General features: G+C 38.4%; 1 protein-coding gene across 2 annotated transcripts in view; it reads left to right on the top strand.

Moving 5' to 3' along the window:
• The first annotated feature begins 44 nt into the window (after positions 1–44).
• LOC113082918 (ral GTPase-activating protein subunit alpha-1-like) overlaps positions 45–17,382 on the top strand; it is a 28,107-nt gene continuing 10,769 nt past the window's right edge. For both annotated transcript variants that reach the window (XM_026254339.1, XM_026254340.1), the window contains exons 1-6: positions 45–447; positions 4,181–4,252; positions 4,413–4,536; positions 4,663–4,818; positions 10,324–10,482; positions 12,264–12,391. In XM_026254339.1, the coding sequence (XP_026110124.1) occupies positions 74–447; positions 4,181–4,252; positions 4,413–4,536; positions 4,663–4,818; positions 10,324–10,482; positions 12,264–12,391 (1,013 nt within the window). In that variant the 5' untranslated portion in view covers positions 45–73. The remainder of the gene's footprint in view (positions 448–4,180; positions 4,253–4,412; positions 4,537–4,662; positions 4,819–10,323; positions 10,483–12,263; positions 12,392–17,382) is intronic.

The following is a 17,382-nucleotide window of genomic DNA, read 5'->3' as shown; positions in this document are numbered from 1 at the left end:
AGAGGGGAAAGAAGACAAGGAAGAGGAAGAACTGAGGAAAGTGGATGAAGAGGAAGAGGCAGGGTTGGAACTAATGGCTCCACAGGCCAAACGGCGATGCAGAGAGGTGATCCCAAACTGGGACTCCTTGCAGGATGGGGAGGACGCCCTGGATGAGATGCTGCAGTACCTGGGATACTCCAGCCCAGAGTGCCTACAACGCACTGGCACACCCCTCAACATTCCAGCCCTGCCGCCCACTTGCGTGTCTGAGAAGCAAGAGAATGATGTCATCAATGCAATCCTGAAGCAGTGTGCCGAAGAGCGGGACTTCGCACTCTATCGTGGGAATGACCTGAGCATGAGGGCTGTAGTGCAGCAAGAGCCAAGCCCACAGAGACCCCAGTCAGCCTTCTACTACTGCAAACTGCTCCTCAACATACTGGGCATGAACTCCTGGGAAAAGAGGTAGGACTAATCACCTCATGAATAGACATTGCAGTTGCAATAGCCTGGTAATCCTATAGGATATACTAAAAAAAATATATATTTTTTTACATTTTTACATTTTGTTGGTCTACCTTATCGAACACATCCAATTCCGGTCTAACAGCCTCTCTACTACTGAGCTGATGACTTGTATCAGGTGAGACAGATGAGGCAGGCATACAAAATATGCAATGCTGGTGGGCCTCCATGACATGTTTAAAAACCCTTGTTATAGAATATCTACAAGTACAAATCCTATTTATAACAAATGTTTTTGGGATGGTGTACCAGACCAACATGTCTCCCTTAAGCCGAGTTCACACTGCACAATTTTAGCATGATTTTTCACTCGCCTTTGCAAAATCGCAGACAAATGCCCGAAACAGAGGCAAATCGGTGCACGTTCACGCAAGTGACAATCACTCACTGTGAATTATCAAAAACGCGATCTGAGGGAATCGCTGACACGTTGCCGATGCCAGCAAAATATTTGGCATGCTAAATATCTGGAGCTGTCGGCGATTCACAATCATGCTTTGTATAATGATTTCTGACAGAAAACTATAGGGGTGCTCCGATCACGATCGGCGGATCGTTATGCGCATCTCGTCAGTAAAGCCGGTTCTCTAATCAGCGGTTAATTCCATCAGGTGTGTGATTTCACATAGAGCAGCTGTCACACACAGACATTGTTAACTGAGAAGATGCGCAAATCCACGTTCATTTCAGCGCTTATTGGCGCATCTTCTCAGTTTACAACGGCTCTGTGTAGTAACAGCAGCTCTATGTGAAATCACTCACCTGATGGAATTAACGCTGATTAGAGAACCGGCTTTACTGACTATGCGCATTAACGATCGGCCGATCGTGATCGGAGCACCCCTAGAAAACTACATCGTCGATGACCTACAGCCAATAAGAGGACCCAAGATACAGGGCAAGGGGAAGTTCGGGGAGGAGTTATAGACCAGAATGTCAGTATTTTGTAGATATATGAACAATTATATCATACAGAAACAAGCACAAACATTTGCTTGACCAGCCACAAACATCAGCATAAGAACACACAACCCTGCTCCCTGCATCTCCCTCCTGAATAATCTGTTTTTTCTTTTTCTCCTTGTAGCTGGAAATCAGCTAACAAACAGTTAGCGGGCTTCGGTCTGGTTTCTTGCATTATTTCCTTATCACTTCTTTGCATGTTTTTTTGTGGAACTTAGTTAGCAGACCAGACAGCTGTCGGCTATTCTTCCTATTGTGAAGTCATGCAATGTGAAACCCGCTGTCGCTGCCTCCATCGTGCAGTGTGAACACAGCAGCAACTGAATACTACCACAGATAGTCACACAGTGTCAAAACAATGACGATCTGAGTTTGAAAATCGTGCCGTGTAAACTCGGCATTATATGAGCAATCAATTTCAGGTCTTGGAGTCTCTACTAATGTGCTTCGTTGATTCAGGTGTCTGATTAGGAAGAGATTGAAAATGTGTAGAATTGGGGTGCCTGCAGGAACGGGTTGGGAAACCCTGTTGTATCCTACTGTTTGCAGGTTTGGGATGATGCCTAAAAATTTGCAATGTCGAACATCTATTGGAGCAATCCTTTAAAAAAAAAAAAAAAGTCCTAATATCAGGCATCATAATGTCCGTTGTGGTTTCCCCATGCTAGAGTTGCTATTTTTTCCAGGATTTACAAAAATCTAAAGACAATTTCCCAAGATGTTTGTAAGAATACAAGTGCAATTCATGAAAAATGATTTTAATTAAAAATGTCTAATACTTTAAGAACATCTTCTGCAGTCTTTTTGCGCTGTCTGCATATCACTGTAATAATCATTATTAGTGAATCGATAAATGACTTGACGGGAGTTCATCGCTCCAAGTCACAATTTTTAATGCTCTGTCTATTAAATGTTTTATTATTTTTTTAGCTTGTCTCAAGAATCTGTCATCTCAAATATTCATGTACCATACCCAAAGTCATACACTTCTTCTTTTCCACCATTTTAGTTGAGTCTTTTGGGCAGTTAGTTCCACTGACCACGATTCTGCCGATTCTGTCTTTATCTTAGCTTTGTTTAACTTTCATATCCGTTTAATCCTTTGGTCTGGGAATTAAGTTTTCAGCAAACACTTAATCAAATCATCCTGCCATTTTTTCCCAAAAGAATCACTACATTGTTTTGCTAGAGTTTGTTAGCACAATCTGGGTGATGCTTTTGGTGTTTTAAGGCCGATAATGCATCATGTAAACATCCTGTTTGCTCGCACCTCTCCCTGATTGTGCAGAGCCATGTTAATCTACTTTGAACAGTCAACAGCTTTCTGATTAGCTTATCCAACAATAGATGCTACAGTGCTGCTGACTTGCTGGCCAAACATCAGTTTCCATCCCCCTCAAAATGCCTAATGATTCCCTGCTTTTGACTGTAAGGGTTCAATCCCATACCATTTTGTGGTATTACAGAGTATGGTCAAATATTTCCAGATGACAAATAATTGGAAAATTGGGGTTATTTTAATTTTTTTTTGACATTGAATGTAATGGCATTAATTTTCATGATATACGTGGTCTGTTATGAGATTAATGAAGGAAAATTATTTTTTCACCATTCCCTAATGTGGGGGCGGGCGGCTTTTCTTAAACAGCTCTGGGTGTGCGGTGTTTGTGTGTGTGTGTGTGAGCACGCACGCAGCTTTTATGGGGGATTAATTCTTGAGGGGTCTGTTATCTGCCGAGCAGCCGCGGTACTTTTTCATTCTTGCCTGATACGTCGGGTGAAAATAAAAGGCTGCTACCTTTCGAATGTGGCTGGAGGGTTATTATGAGTTGGAGAGCTGGGAGAAAATGCATAGGGGCTGTTTAATGAGGAATTGTCTTGCTACTGCTCTCCAGGCATTCATGTATCATTTATCCGTGGTCAGAGACTAAGGCATTGCAATCCGCCGGGCCATTGTGTGTGTGAGCGCGCTCCTAATGTCGGCCTTTTATGCCGTTCTCGCATTCGCCTCCTGAAATGGCTCACTTTCAATGGAGAAAATGAAGACCATTACATTGCAACAAGCTAATAAAGAGACCCCAGCTCAAAGAAAAAGAGAACAAAACAAAAAGTCCTTTTAGAGAGCATCGTGTGGTTTTCCACATGACTCGCTTGGAGGGAGCGAAAGAAAAAGAAGGGGAAAGGGAGAAAGTAACTGAACTCTGAACTATAAAAGCTGCAGATGGAAAGAAGTCGCATTATCTTAGATTTATGGTCTTTTTTTTTTAATGATCTGTAGGTTTTTGTTTCACGCCTCATCGTGTCATAAGATGTTTTTCAGTGCAGGATCTTCCATTGTTTGTTTTCATTTGCGTTTCTGTTGCGGTGTCAGATTTTCCAGGAGTCTGTGAGAAAAACAAGGAAGATGGTAATTAAGCAGGCGGACGCTTAATGAAAGAGATCTAATGCACAGTCTAGAACAGCGCTTCTCCAAATAGCATCTTTGAGCCATAGCTAGAGCGTCCAAAAAATCTATCTATTTATCAATCTGTCTATCTGTCTGTTGTTTTGTCTATTGTCTGTCAATTCTTCTGTCTGCCTGTCATTATATCTATTTAGAAATCTTTCTTTTGCCCTTGATCACCTTCCTGTGTGTAAGCTAATAATAGATGCATCATCTGGTGAAATATTTCTCTTCATTAGATTTCATGTTTAAATGTCCTGTCTCCAGAAACAGTTTCCACCTGCTGAAGAAGAACGAAAAACTACTGAGAGAGCTGAAGAATCTGGATTCAAGGCAGTGGTATGTAGTGTTGTTTCTTTTAAAGCTGCTAGGAAAGGTCTTGTAAGAGTAAAGCGGTGGGGGTGGGAACATAGCATTTACCTGTCTGTGAGACAACCTGATAAAAGTGTATGCATGTTTTGCTCCAAAATGTACTTTCTTTCCTATTTAAATATTTCAGTCGTGAAACACACAAGATTGCGGTGTTTTACGTGGCAGAGGGGCAGGAAGACAAGCACTCAATACTGTCCAACACCGCCGGGAGTCAGGCCTATGAAGACTTTGTGTCAGGCCTGGGCTGGGAGGTAAAATCTTGATAATTAATTGCTGGGAGACAATTCATTAATAAAAGTTATATATATATTTAAATATTACAATATTTATTTGATATTAATGCATGGGCCCTAACAAACTCTTTCCTCAATGTTCAGGTGAACTTAACGAGTCATTGTGGTTTCATGGGCGGCCTGCAGAGGAACAAGAGCACGGGTTTGACCATGCCCTACTTCGCCACTTCTACAGTTGAAGTCATGTTCCACGTCTCCACACGCATGCCTCCGGACTCCGACGACTCGCTCACTAAAAAGGTAAACTTGTAGAACACTGCATTTTAAAGTCAACTTTAGCCAGGTTATATGACAAATTTCTACCAGTGTTACTTTAGTATTCTTTAGACCCTAGTATTTATCAGTAATTTGAATTAGCTTTTGTTTTTTACGTTTTCAGGTTTCATGTTAGTTAAAGTTTTAGTATGTGCTTACAACATTTTAATTAGTTGTTGTTTTTTAATATTTCTATATAGATTTAAATCATCACCTTTTTCAAAGTTTAACTTTTTTAATCAAAATGTTTTTTTTTTCAGTTTGATTTTAATAAACCAAAATAATTTATAATGTTTATAGTTTTAATTACCTATAGCAAAATGATTTTTACCAAAAAAGGTATCTTTATGTAGATAACCCCTGCATTCAGTATAACTTACTCTCTTCTGCTAAACACAATGAAGGTATTTCTTAAGAGTGTTTCACCTATTTTTGTTCACACATTAAAGTCTAAATGGTACATCTAAATAACCCATTTAGCAGCTTAGTCAACTGGACTGGAGCTTTGCTTCATGAACACATATCTCCATACTAGTACACCGGTCTCATTAGAACAAGCAGAAATCTTGTTTTCCATCACTCAAAAGCTGTTGACTCTCTAAAGAGTTAAACTTTCCCCCTGCCAGCTCACCTGTGAAAGGCCTTTCAGATTGTAGTCTGTGTCATTTCTTTCATAGCTCTTCTGTCTGGAGTTTTCTCCAGCAGTGCAGCTCTGCTCCTCCTGTGCGATGGGTGAAGTGGGACACAGAACCTTTCTGACCTGTGCGTTCACACCTCATCATTAAACCTAACCCAGGCTAATCTGAGGGGTGGGACACTTATACCTGCCGAGAGCTGCGCTTTTATGTTTCTGGGTTCCCTGTAGAGAGAAAAGGTCCTCTCTGCTGTCAGAACATAGAAAAGGAGAAAGTAATGACTCCTAACAGCTGTACTTTATTCTCTCGTTCTGCCTTTCCCACTGGCTTTTATCTTGTCTCTCTTTTATTTAGAGAGGGATGTTGCACTCTTTCTTTTTTTCACTTTTTTTGCAGTCGATGTGACCTTATGGAGAAACTCTTTCTACAACTGTGTTTCTTCAACTATAGGCACTTTTTTTGCCCTGTGGGCTTTTGTAAATTAAACTCTCTTTAAACGCACCTTTTACATTCTAGCTAGTTTATTATTATTTTTTAGTCTACTAATAATATCCAACAGTGGATATATATCTCAAAAGATGTAGTGTTTAATAGCATGCTATGGTAGAAATGAGGATGTCAAAAAAAAGACTCATTTGTCTTGCTAAGGCTAATTTCATTGCTAAAATTTTATGTATGCCAAATATACACAATACATATTTTTTATATGTTCTTGCCTAAATTGATACAGATTTTTAATAGAAAATATTTTGTTATGGGATGTTAAGTTATGTTAAAAAAAATGTCTTCATATATCCCGCTTTTTTCCATTGACACTTTTGTTTCATGGTATGTTAACTTTTTTTTTTTTTGGGGGGGGGGTATATAAAATGGTTCTTATAATTATTAGCAAAATTTTTCATTTTGAAGGTAATCAGACAACTGAAGGACAGTTTTTTTTTTTTTTTAAATAGTGATTATTTATTTAAGGTAAGTGCTAATATTGAAGTTCTGGGTCTGAGACAAAGGTAAGCAATAAAAACTAGTAGCTAAAAATGTAATAACAAATAAAAGCATGGTTGCCAAGTCTTTTTTAATGTGACCTTCATATAACAAAAAGAACAATGTTACAAGCTGATACGTTTAATAAAAATCAACCCCTGGGACATTAAAGTGTCCATACTTGAAAAAACACCTGCAAATGTCTGTCTGCATGGGTATTTTTTTCTGTTCAGATGGGCAGCACAAATCTAATAATGTGCAGCATTATCCTTAATGAGCTTGGCTGGAAGGCTGTGATATGGGGATGTTTATGAAGCGGCCAGCTCCATGCCGAATGACCAATCGCTTGTCATTAGAGCTGTCCCCTCACTTCCTCACTCATACGTCTTCTGGGGCAAAGACGAGGAGATAAGGTGTTAATCCTCCCCAAAGACTTATTAATGAACATAGATAGAAATGTGATATTGTTGTGAGGGTCAGTGGGGAGGGTGGGGGGACTACACTGGACCGTTAGATGGACGTTTCATGGGGCGTTTATTCGGTGGTGAAGGGGGGGCTCTAATTAGATTACCACATTTAGTCTGAAATGGTCTTGCCTGCAGCTTATTGTGTCTTCTCTGTTTTTATGAGCTGGGCAGGTATGCTGAAAGGGGGGTTGTGGGATAGTGTTGGGAAGATGTTGGACTGTAATTGGCTTTAAGCAGAAGGATGACAAGATGTAAGGTCCCTTTTCATGGGCCACTGTTTTTAATCCGATGTTTGTCCCTGTTGAGAGAAATGGAGGATGATGAATAACATGCATATTAATGTCAACATGAAGTCATTTACACTACTGTGGTGGACACACTACCATTCAAAAAATCTGGGGCAGTAATATGTTTTTTAAGTTATTTTACTCACCAATCCTGCATTTGTTTGATAAAAAATACATGTAATACAACGTAATTTAGTGAATTATTACAATTTCAAATAACTTTTCTGTTTTAAAATGTCATTTATGTATGTGATGCAAAGCTGAATTTTCCAATACTCCAGTCTTTAGTATCGCATGATCCTTCAGAAATCAGTACTAATGTGCTGATTGTAATTTAGTGCTTTTCTTATTATCGATGTAGAAAACAGCCTAATATTTTTGTAGGTTTTTTTTTGTTCATGATGCTTCGAGATTTCAAAACAGCATTTATTAGAATTTTTATAACATTATAAATGTATTTACTGTTGCTTTTGAGCAATTTAATGCATCCTTGCTCAATAAAAGTATTCATTTATTTTTTTCAATATCTTACTGCCCCAAAACCTCTGAAAAAGTAGGAGTCGCAAAAACTGTTAAAGTCATTTAAAATATTACATTTATACATGGGTTCATAGGAGGAAAAGAAAATGCAGAACTGTTGAAACGTATCTTTTTAAAGGGGTGAACCGATAAATATTGGCCGATCATTAATGTGCATCTCGTCAGTAAAGCCGGTTCTCTAATCAGCGGTAAATTCCATCAGGTGTGTGATTTCACATAGAGCAGCTGTTACTACACAGAGCCGTTGTTAACTGACTAGCTGCGCAAATAAATGCTGAAAATGAATGTGGATTTGCTAGTCAGTTAACAACGGCTCTGTGTAGTAACAGCCCTACTTTTTAACACAGTAATGCATTAAATACTCTCATCTTTTTAACACCGTAATGCATTCATTACCATAACTGGGGTAAACTAAATCATGTTTCTTTTATAATTCAGACATTTCTTTCTCCCATGTTTTTGTGTCATTGAGGTGACTGAGCATATCTCGCAATAAAAAATCTAATGCAGATCTATATCTTCTCATCCCAATGAGGACAGGTCATTTGAGTTTCTACCACAATGTTGCCATGATCTGTAGCATGGGCTGCCAACCGAATGTGGCATTTTTCAGAATGATATTACATGATTAAACAAAGATGGCCGAGAGATGAAAGAAAATCTCTCAGTCCAGACCACCTTATCGTCCAATAAAACTCCAATCATTTTGTCACACAGACACACACCCTGGAACAAAATGGCAGTCCCTGATCTGCAGCAGTGCAGCTGAAGGCTCAATGTAATTCATGGCTGTAATTTGAGGACGAGGCGTGCGGTGAAGTGATGTGTGGGGTGTTTGGGCTGGTGAAGGGGTTTTGGACTGCCGTCCCTGCCCTGCAGGGGAGCTGAGGGGACCTCCACGCCACGCACGGCTATATTCCACCAAAAATAAGATTGGGTTTGTCCCTGTGCTGCATCGCCTATCATGACTCCTCAGAGGCAAATTGGATTTGCAAGGGCTGCTGGAGAGGCTATCCAGAGCACGATCTTCCGATAGCTGCTCTAAACCATGTTAACTAGACACTAAAGCGTGTCAGCGCGGCCGCTAGTGCCACAGCACACACACATTTATTTTTCTACCTTTTTTTTTTGTTCTCATGGCTGCTGTTTTATGCACTTTTTATCGTCTAACATGCTCCATGAAGGATTCATACATTTTTTCCACACTTGCCAATTGCATGTAAATTTAGAAAATCTTGTAATTGACCAAAAATCAGTTGTAATTGTTTCTTACAGTCCATGAAAATGTTATTTAATGTATTATTCTAAAATATAGTTATTAAATATATTATTTAATAATAATATTAAATAACTATTCTAAATAGTTAAGAAATTGTTTTTATTATAATATATAATGGTTATATATTTATTGTCCTTATGTCACACAATTAAAGTAATTTAAAAGAGAATTTAGTAGCCATAAATGTTTCTCAGTCCATGTATATATCATATAACATATACTTTTGCAATACTTGCCAAGTAAATTGAGAAAATCAACCATAAATGTTTGTTATAGGCAATAAAAACAAATTATTACACATTATTAAATGTTGTATTAAATATATTATATATATATATATATATATATATATATATATATATATATATGTGTATGTGTGTGTGTGTATATATATATATGTGTGTATATGTGTGTGTGTATATATATATATATATATGTATGTATGTATGTATGTATATATATATATATATATATATATATATATATATATATATATATAGCTGTTATATTTAATGTATTTTTTTACATTTATATATTTATTATGTTATTTATATTTTATTATTACTATTTTTTTTTATATTACCTTGTGGCAATAAATGATTTTGATATGTTTCTTTTTCTTTTTTGTAGCATCATATAAGAACTTGTCTCGACTATATGCATTTGATGGCCAGAGAATGTTTATTTTTGATCTGTTCACTTTAAGAGTAACAGCCTTTCTATGGTCCGCACTGATTTAACTAACTTGAGCCGTAACCGCAAAGCAGAACTCTGCAGTTAAAGAAATGAATGATGTCCAAAGGACAGACTTTGTCATTGGTTGCATAAAGGTTGTGGCATTCGCTCGGGACAGTTGATGGGTCGCTGCGCCCATGGCCTTGGCAGTGATTGAGCAGCGGGTCTTGGGAAGATGGAGTGATCGGTGGAAGATAGATGAGAAGAGGAGAGACGAGGCCGAGTGTCCGTTCTCTCAACTGTCACAGCGCAAGGTTAATAACACTGTAGTGGGCAGCGCTGGACCATAGCTATATGTAGTCGAGATTCAATTCAGACCAGTTAAATGTTTGCATTTGTTTTAGAAAACGTGATTGTCATAAAATATGAACTGAATGCAAGCTCAAGGCTTCTTGTATTGTTGGAGAGTAAATAATGCATACAAGTGTATTATGGATGTGTACCCCACAACGAAAGTGAGGTATCACCATTCAGCCTTAACCATATCTTTAAAAAGTATACTTTAAATCTGTTTGAACAAAAGCAAAATGTCTGACATCTTTTATGTGTTCTCTCTCTCCATACAGCTAAGACACCTGGGTAATGATGAAGTGCATATCGTGTGGTCCGAGCACTCGCGGGACTACCGGAGAGGCATCATTCCTACTGAGTTTGGAGACGTGCTCATCATCATCTACCCCATGAAGAACCACATGTACAGCATCCAGATCATTAAAAAACCCGAGGTGAGCTCAATGCTGATCCCATCTCAGAGGAACCAATAAGGACCGACTTTTAATCATTTCTGATTTGTCTATAACTAGAAATGTCACAAACAATTATTTTTGTAAAATTATAAAATATATTTTTATCTTTTTAATTTATTCAAATAGATTTGTAAAACATATTTAAAGCACTTGACTCCATTAGAACAATTCATTTGGGAGTAAAAGTGTGAGATGGAATGACATGCTAAAAAATGTAGGGCTTATACAAATAATTTTTTAGGAATTAATATTATTATTCAACAACGAAAAAAGTAATTATTAAAAAATATATTTCAAATAAAAGCTGTTTTTACTTTTATTCATCAAAGAATTCTGAAAATAAAAATGTGTCTGAACTGTTTTCAACAATGATAATAATAAGAATAGTTTCTCGAGCTGCAAATCTTCATATTAGAATGATTTCTAAAGGATCTCGTGAAGCAATTTGATGGCTGCTGAACAGAGAGATCTGTGTACTGTAAAGCAGAGATATTTGTTTGTGCATCCCATTTGTTTTTCTGTAAAAAGCTCAATACTTTGTACAGGAGACAGTGGAAGCATATCTGTCTTTGAGCATTACCAGTCCTTGCTTCCTGCTCAGTTATGTCGGGGCTAATTGAATGAATGAGATTCTCCGAATCGAATTCCGCTGTGGAGATGGATCCGAGACGAGAGGCTCAGTCTTTCATGCAGTCTGAGGAAATGTAGAAAGATGGAGAGATAAAGAAAGACGAGGCCTGGCTTTTATGAAAGTCCATTTAGACCCCATTTCAGTGCATGAGGGCTATTCACTCTATCTTTTCGGCTTAATGTCAGGGATTTTTTTTATGTAACAGACTGAAATACGTCGGAGGTTTTGACATTTTCATGCCTCATTTTATTTGAAGGATAAAGCTGCTAGCTAATATTGTGTGAAAAAGGCCTGTTCACAGACAGTATGATGCAGCCAAGGATTTATAAACATACTTTTGCACCAAAACTATTCTTTCTGGGGCGGGCCCCTGAATAAAATTATTAGTATCTGAAATTTTTTTAATACATTACCATTCTAGAGTTTGGGGTCAGTTATTTTTGAAGAAGTTAATGCTTTTATTCTGCAAAGAAACAAAATGTATTAAAGTATAAATAAAGACCTTTATAATGTTACAAAAAAAAATCTGTCAAATGTTCTTTTAAACTTTGTTCATTAATGAATGAATGAAAATAAAGTTTCTTGAATAGAAAATCTGCATATTAGAGTGATTTCTGAAGGATCATGTGACACTTAAAACTGGAGTAATGATGCTGAAAATTCAGCTTTGCATCTAAGGAAAAAGTTACATTTTAGAAAATATTTTACAATAGACAATAGTCTTTTAAATTGTAGTAATATTTCACAATATTCCCTTTTTTTTTTTTTTTTTTTGGGTGGTGGTATTTTTTATTTAATAAATGCAGCCTTGATCAGCAAAAGAGACTTTGTTAAAAAAAACTTTTTTTTTTTTTACTATAAAAGTACTATATCAAATAAAATGGATCTGATAATGGACCATCACAATACAATATTTCAGACTCGATGTGAAGCAGCTTATAGAGATTCATTGTTTCATTTTATAATCATGTCATGCACATTTTTCATGCTGAAAATGTGAACTTATGGGAGTGTGAATAGGCCTTAATACTGATTGAAATGTGTGTTTTGTTCCTGCTCGGAGCTTCTCACATTTTGCTCTTTTCGGGCCATTAAGTGTTCATATATCATGTCGTCTCACTTTCCACAGGTGCCATTTTTCGGTCCCTTGTTTGATGGAGCCATAGTGGATGGAAATATCTTACCCACAGTGGTGCGAGCTACAGCCATCAACGCCAGCAGAGCTCTGAAATCCCTCATCCCTCTTTACCAAAATTTGTATCCTTTTCCTAGACTTTAACGAGTGCACATGTGTGATTTTGTCATGTTTAAGGTGGCGGAAGCCTATTATCATTGTTACAGCCTGCTTAGTTCTTCAGCTCTCTCCTTCTGCCGTTTAGTCCTGGCTCGTGTATGTACGGATTGACTTTCAAGCGGTCAGGTTGGTTCTGATGGGAGCAGGTAGAGCCGCTCAATAATTATTGATGTCTTATTTCTCAGCTCTGCACATGTAGAGCACAGCTCTCTGTTCACCCAGTCAGGCGGGTGATAGAATCATTCATATCACTCCTCAGTGCCTGCTTACCTGCCTGCACAGCCATTTGATTTTGAAATGCTTCTTTGGCAATTTGGTGTTCTTTTCTGTTTTCTGATGATCTGAACCTCTGCTGTTGTACTCATCTTATTTTTGGGTCCACTTTTCAGTTCTTATTTTACATACACAATATGCATTGTCTCTTAAAATAAGCTTAAAAAGTAGCTGTTTTAGCTTGTTTAGCTTTGCATAATTATTAGGGCTGTCAAGAGGAGAGAAATCACATTTATAAATCAACCCTATATGGTACAGTCATATGGACTACCGTTTTTGAAAGAAAACTTTTAAGTGCACAAAGACTGCAATTTGATAAAAAATGTTTTATATTGTGATGTATTGTAAAATGTTATTTTCACCAGCATTTCTTCAGTGTCACATGACCCTTAAGAAATGATTTGAGCATGTTGATTTAGTGGGCAAACATTTCTTATATTAACATTTTTTTCATGATTTTCTGGATATATATATATATATATATATATATATATATATATATATATATATAAAATCTTTTTTTACAAAGAGAACAATATACATTTATTTTACTGTCAACTTTGATTTAAGTAATGCATCCTTGCTAAAACAAAAAATATTATTAAAAATCTTACTCAAACTTTTTGAACAGTAAAATTAAGTATAACTGTATTTTCATTGACTTGATCATGCTTTCTTTGAAACCTGTGGTTTTTATTTTGACTTAATTTTTCTCATCTAATTCTAAACCTTTTTAACACTGCAATACATTTTTAGATTCATTTAATTTTCTCTATATATATTGACAGCCCTAAGCTAGTAGTGTTTGCCAAGATTATTAGTACTGCTCATGTTTTAGGGGTTTGTTTTGTTGAAAAACAGTTATTTCTAAATGATTGCAGCCACTGTGTGCTTTTAGATAGTGTTCAGTATCTGAACATTTCCAAGTCCAAATCCAGTCTCTCTGTCTAGTTGGCTCCTAAGACCTTTAACCTTTCTTTAAGAGCACTCTGTTCTTCTCAGAGAGATGCTACTTCCAAAAACAAAGCAAAGTCTGAGAGGAGGGGGAAAAAAGGGAGAGAGAAAAGGGGGGGAAAGCGATTTTCATCTGCCATGTCCTCCAAGCCAGAGAGATTGTTTGGCTCAGCTTGAGTCTTTCGCTCGCAGCAATCTCGCCCATCTGTGTGCCTGCGCGGAGCTCGATAGTGGACTGAGCTATTGATTGGCGTGAGCCGCACAGGTCGATGCTCCTGACAGCCTGAATTACAGTAATCTGTCATTATCGACGGATGTCTCTCCAAACCTTTTCTCTCTCTCCATCTTTCTCGATTCTCTTTTGGTCTGTTTTTCTTTCAGTCTGATCACCTTTATTTTGAAACTATCCCTCCCTCTTTTTTTCTCTCTTTCTTTGAGCGCCTTCGCACCTTCTTTTTATTCTGTCCTGTGCGAATAATTGATGACTGTGAGGGATGGATGGCAGGCTAGAAGTGATTAGAAGATCTATGTGCCAGACGAGCTGCTCTCCTACGATGAATTCAGGCCGTGAGATTGAGAGGACCCCAGAGATGTGAGGAAGGTATCACAGTATCTCCTGCTTACCTGTTGATGGAGCCAATCATTTCCGAGAGAGAGAGAGTTATGTAACTTAATTGTCCCTTTAACGTCCTTTTATCTCTGAATCAATCACTAACGAGTGGTGTGGTGTAGTAGTTAAATTGCAGAGACTTGAAAAGTTGCTGGTTCGGAAGTTTGTCATGAGCCATCATCAGATTTGTTCTTCTCAGCCTCATCTTAAGGTTACAAATTAGTAGATAACTAGAATTTTAGGGCTGGTAATATTAGAGTTTTCCAGATTTGATTCAACATGTTCTCAATTTGATTCAGTTTGATTAAATTGATTAATTTCAGTATATTTTACTTTTTTTTTTTTTTTTTTTGCTTATGAAAGGTTTTTTTTTTCTCTGCTGATATAGCAAAAGGTACTACACATTATGAATAAAAATTTTATTTTTTGTTATTTTTGGGGGGCAGGGGGTTGGGTTACATTGGTCACACTTTTGTTTTTTGTTTTTTTGATTCAGTGAAAAAAAAAGCTCGTAAGACTCACTTGAGCTACACTGATCATACGCTATGCTTTTGGTTCACTGAAAGACCCAACTCATAAGTCATTAATTTCTGGATTCAGTTTACACCGTTCGCTCTGTAATTAATGGTATTTAAGTGACTAAAAGAACCAGGCTACACTGGTCACGCTTTGTTTTTGATTCACTAAAAGAATTGAATCATAAGAGTCATTTATTTGGAGAATTGGACTGCAATGGTTGCATTGTTAGTCAAGCGCATTGTTTGGGTGAATTTGTGTAATTTAAAAGAATTGGAAGTCGTTAAAATAAGTGCACATGGAAAATACATTGGCTTTCAAGTCTCTTTTCATCCATATAATCAAGCTTATTTTCTTCCACCTGAATTGCATTGCACGCTGAGCCTCAGCTTACCACCTTTAGTTTCACAGAAAAACTAAATTAGATTTTTTTCTGAATCCACATAAGGTGCTGTTCTTGCTGAAGAGGTCCTCATTTAGAAATGTTTAAATTATGCACTGACTCACGCATGATCACAGTAGCCCCTCTTTAGTTCAACAGAGACATGCATTGTATGGTAAATTATCTAGATTTAAGAAAGACAAACCAGCGTTTTCCTTTTATACAAAGCCTGTAGTATGCCTTTGTCAAGTAATGTCAAAACATCATCTTTTTTCCCGAATTATTTTCCTCGAAAACTCAATAATATCAGACTTTTCATCCGCTGTTCTCACTTTTTTCCCTTCATCTCTTCTCTTTTCTCATTCTGTAAGCCAGTATGCTTCAATCTCTCTTGTGCATGACTCTAAGTTCCAGTTCCTTCTCTTGGCCCTGGGCTGCATCCATCTGCCTCCCTGAACACTGATCCCTCATTCGGCATGACTGTGAAATTTAGGCCTGGAATGGAGAGAAAGGGACCTCTTTGGTCTTGATGTCTGTTGGAGGGAAAGGAAATAAAAACAGCAGATAGCAGGTATCTGGCGTGGGTCAGTGTTATGAATGCTGGGCAGACTAAATAACAGGGTTAAACTGCAGATAGCACAGGACTAATCCAATGGGCAATGTGTGCAAAAAGAGCCTGAGCTCGGGGCCTTCCAACCAGCCTTAGTCTCTGAGGGCACCATGTTGGGTCTGAGTGATAAAATGTCCTGGCCTGCCATATGTGGAAGTGTGTGTGCGTTTGAAACACCCCACTTCGATTAGAGCTAGTTGACCTGTCTCGCCCTGAGTCTAGCGAATAACTACAGCTGTTAATCTTCTTGTAACGCATACTGGAATGAAGTGGATCTAGATCTGGTCCTTCAAGCCCTGATTGCACGGTGAGAGAAACCCACATTATCTGATCCGTCTGGCTCATGGCTGCAAGTTGGCCGAGGGGTAGATTGAGTGTTGTTGGCTCTGACTCGACAAAGAAAAAACACATAAGTCTAAGAGTTACGGCCATCTTCCATCTGTCAGTGGTCGATTGGGATGCATGGGGGAGAGGAGGGGACGTGCTAAGCGGCTTCCCCATTGGCCGTGCCAGTCCAGTGGTGTGTGTGGGACCGTTCCAGCTCCGGTGTGACAGTGGGGGCAGGCCCGCTGGCTGCTGATTGGCAGCGATAAGTGCCGGGCTGCTGGGGTCAGCATATGGCAGGGCGTGATAGCGGAGAGAGTGGAAGAGCTTTGGGTCATAGCCTCCTTCCATCTGACTCTGGCTTTTCCAAAAGCAGCCGAGCTGATGGAAGCAGCAGGCCAGCGCTTCCCCTTTTGTCCCCATGCTTGAGCGGCCCACACACAAACACACACACTTGACGTAGCCACAGCCAAACGCATAACAGGCAGTGCTGCCACACACTGCCAGCTCTCACAATGGGCCCTATTGTGTCCCAATAACAACATGGTTTGCTGGTGTGTGTGTGTGTGTGTGTGTGTGAAGGGGGATGCAAGGTTTCACTATTCACTAATTGTCTCATCAGTGCCGAAAAAGGGGCTGGAACAGATTAAAGAGGGGGTTGGGGTATTGTTGGGGTCAGTGCTTAATTGCTTTTGCCATTTTCTGTCTCTCTCTCTCTCGTCTGTTTATCTCTTTATTTTGTGCATTAGTAATTCTTGTAACTGCACAAGCGACACCCGTCGCTGTCAGTGACTGTTGTTTTTTTTCCAGCACAGTTCACCTCAGTGGTCGCTGATGGCATTAATATGTCAATCAATCACTAAGCCTCTCCTCCGAACTTCTCTGCTGTTTTGACCTGTTAGCACCGACAGCTTCATCCCCAGACTTTCCAGTCAGTCAAACACAGGCCTTGTGTGAATGAGTGAGGTGCAGGGTGTGTTAACAAAAAAAAAATGTTGTTGCGTGGCCCCCTCCGGCTCGGGATAGATTGGTAAACAACAAGCTCCCTGGGGGTGCATGGCAATGGAGAATGTGGGTCTGACTCTTACAAAGTGTTTAGGATGCACTGCAGGCTTCTCACATGGAGTTTGTGGTTAGTGTAGCAGAGACACGTCTGTCTGTATTTCTATCTATCTATCGTTCTATCATTCTATATCATTATATATATATATATATATATATATATATATATCGTTCTATTCATTCTAGCGTTGGATCTGTTGTTCTGTCCGTCTATCTTTCTATC

The sequence above is a fragment of the Carassius auratus genome, unplaced genomic scaffold (genome assembly GCF_003368295.1).
Source record: "Carassius auratus strain Wakin unplaced genomic scaffold, ASM336829v1 scaf_tig00037178, whole genome shotgun sequence".
Classification (NCBI taxonomy): Eukaryota; Metazoa; Chordata; class Actinopteri; order Cypriniformes; family Cyprinidae; genus Carassius; species Carassius auratus.
The sequence above is the reverse complement of the archived record's forward strand: the minus strand, read 5'-3'. Positions and strand labels throughout refer to the sequence as shown.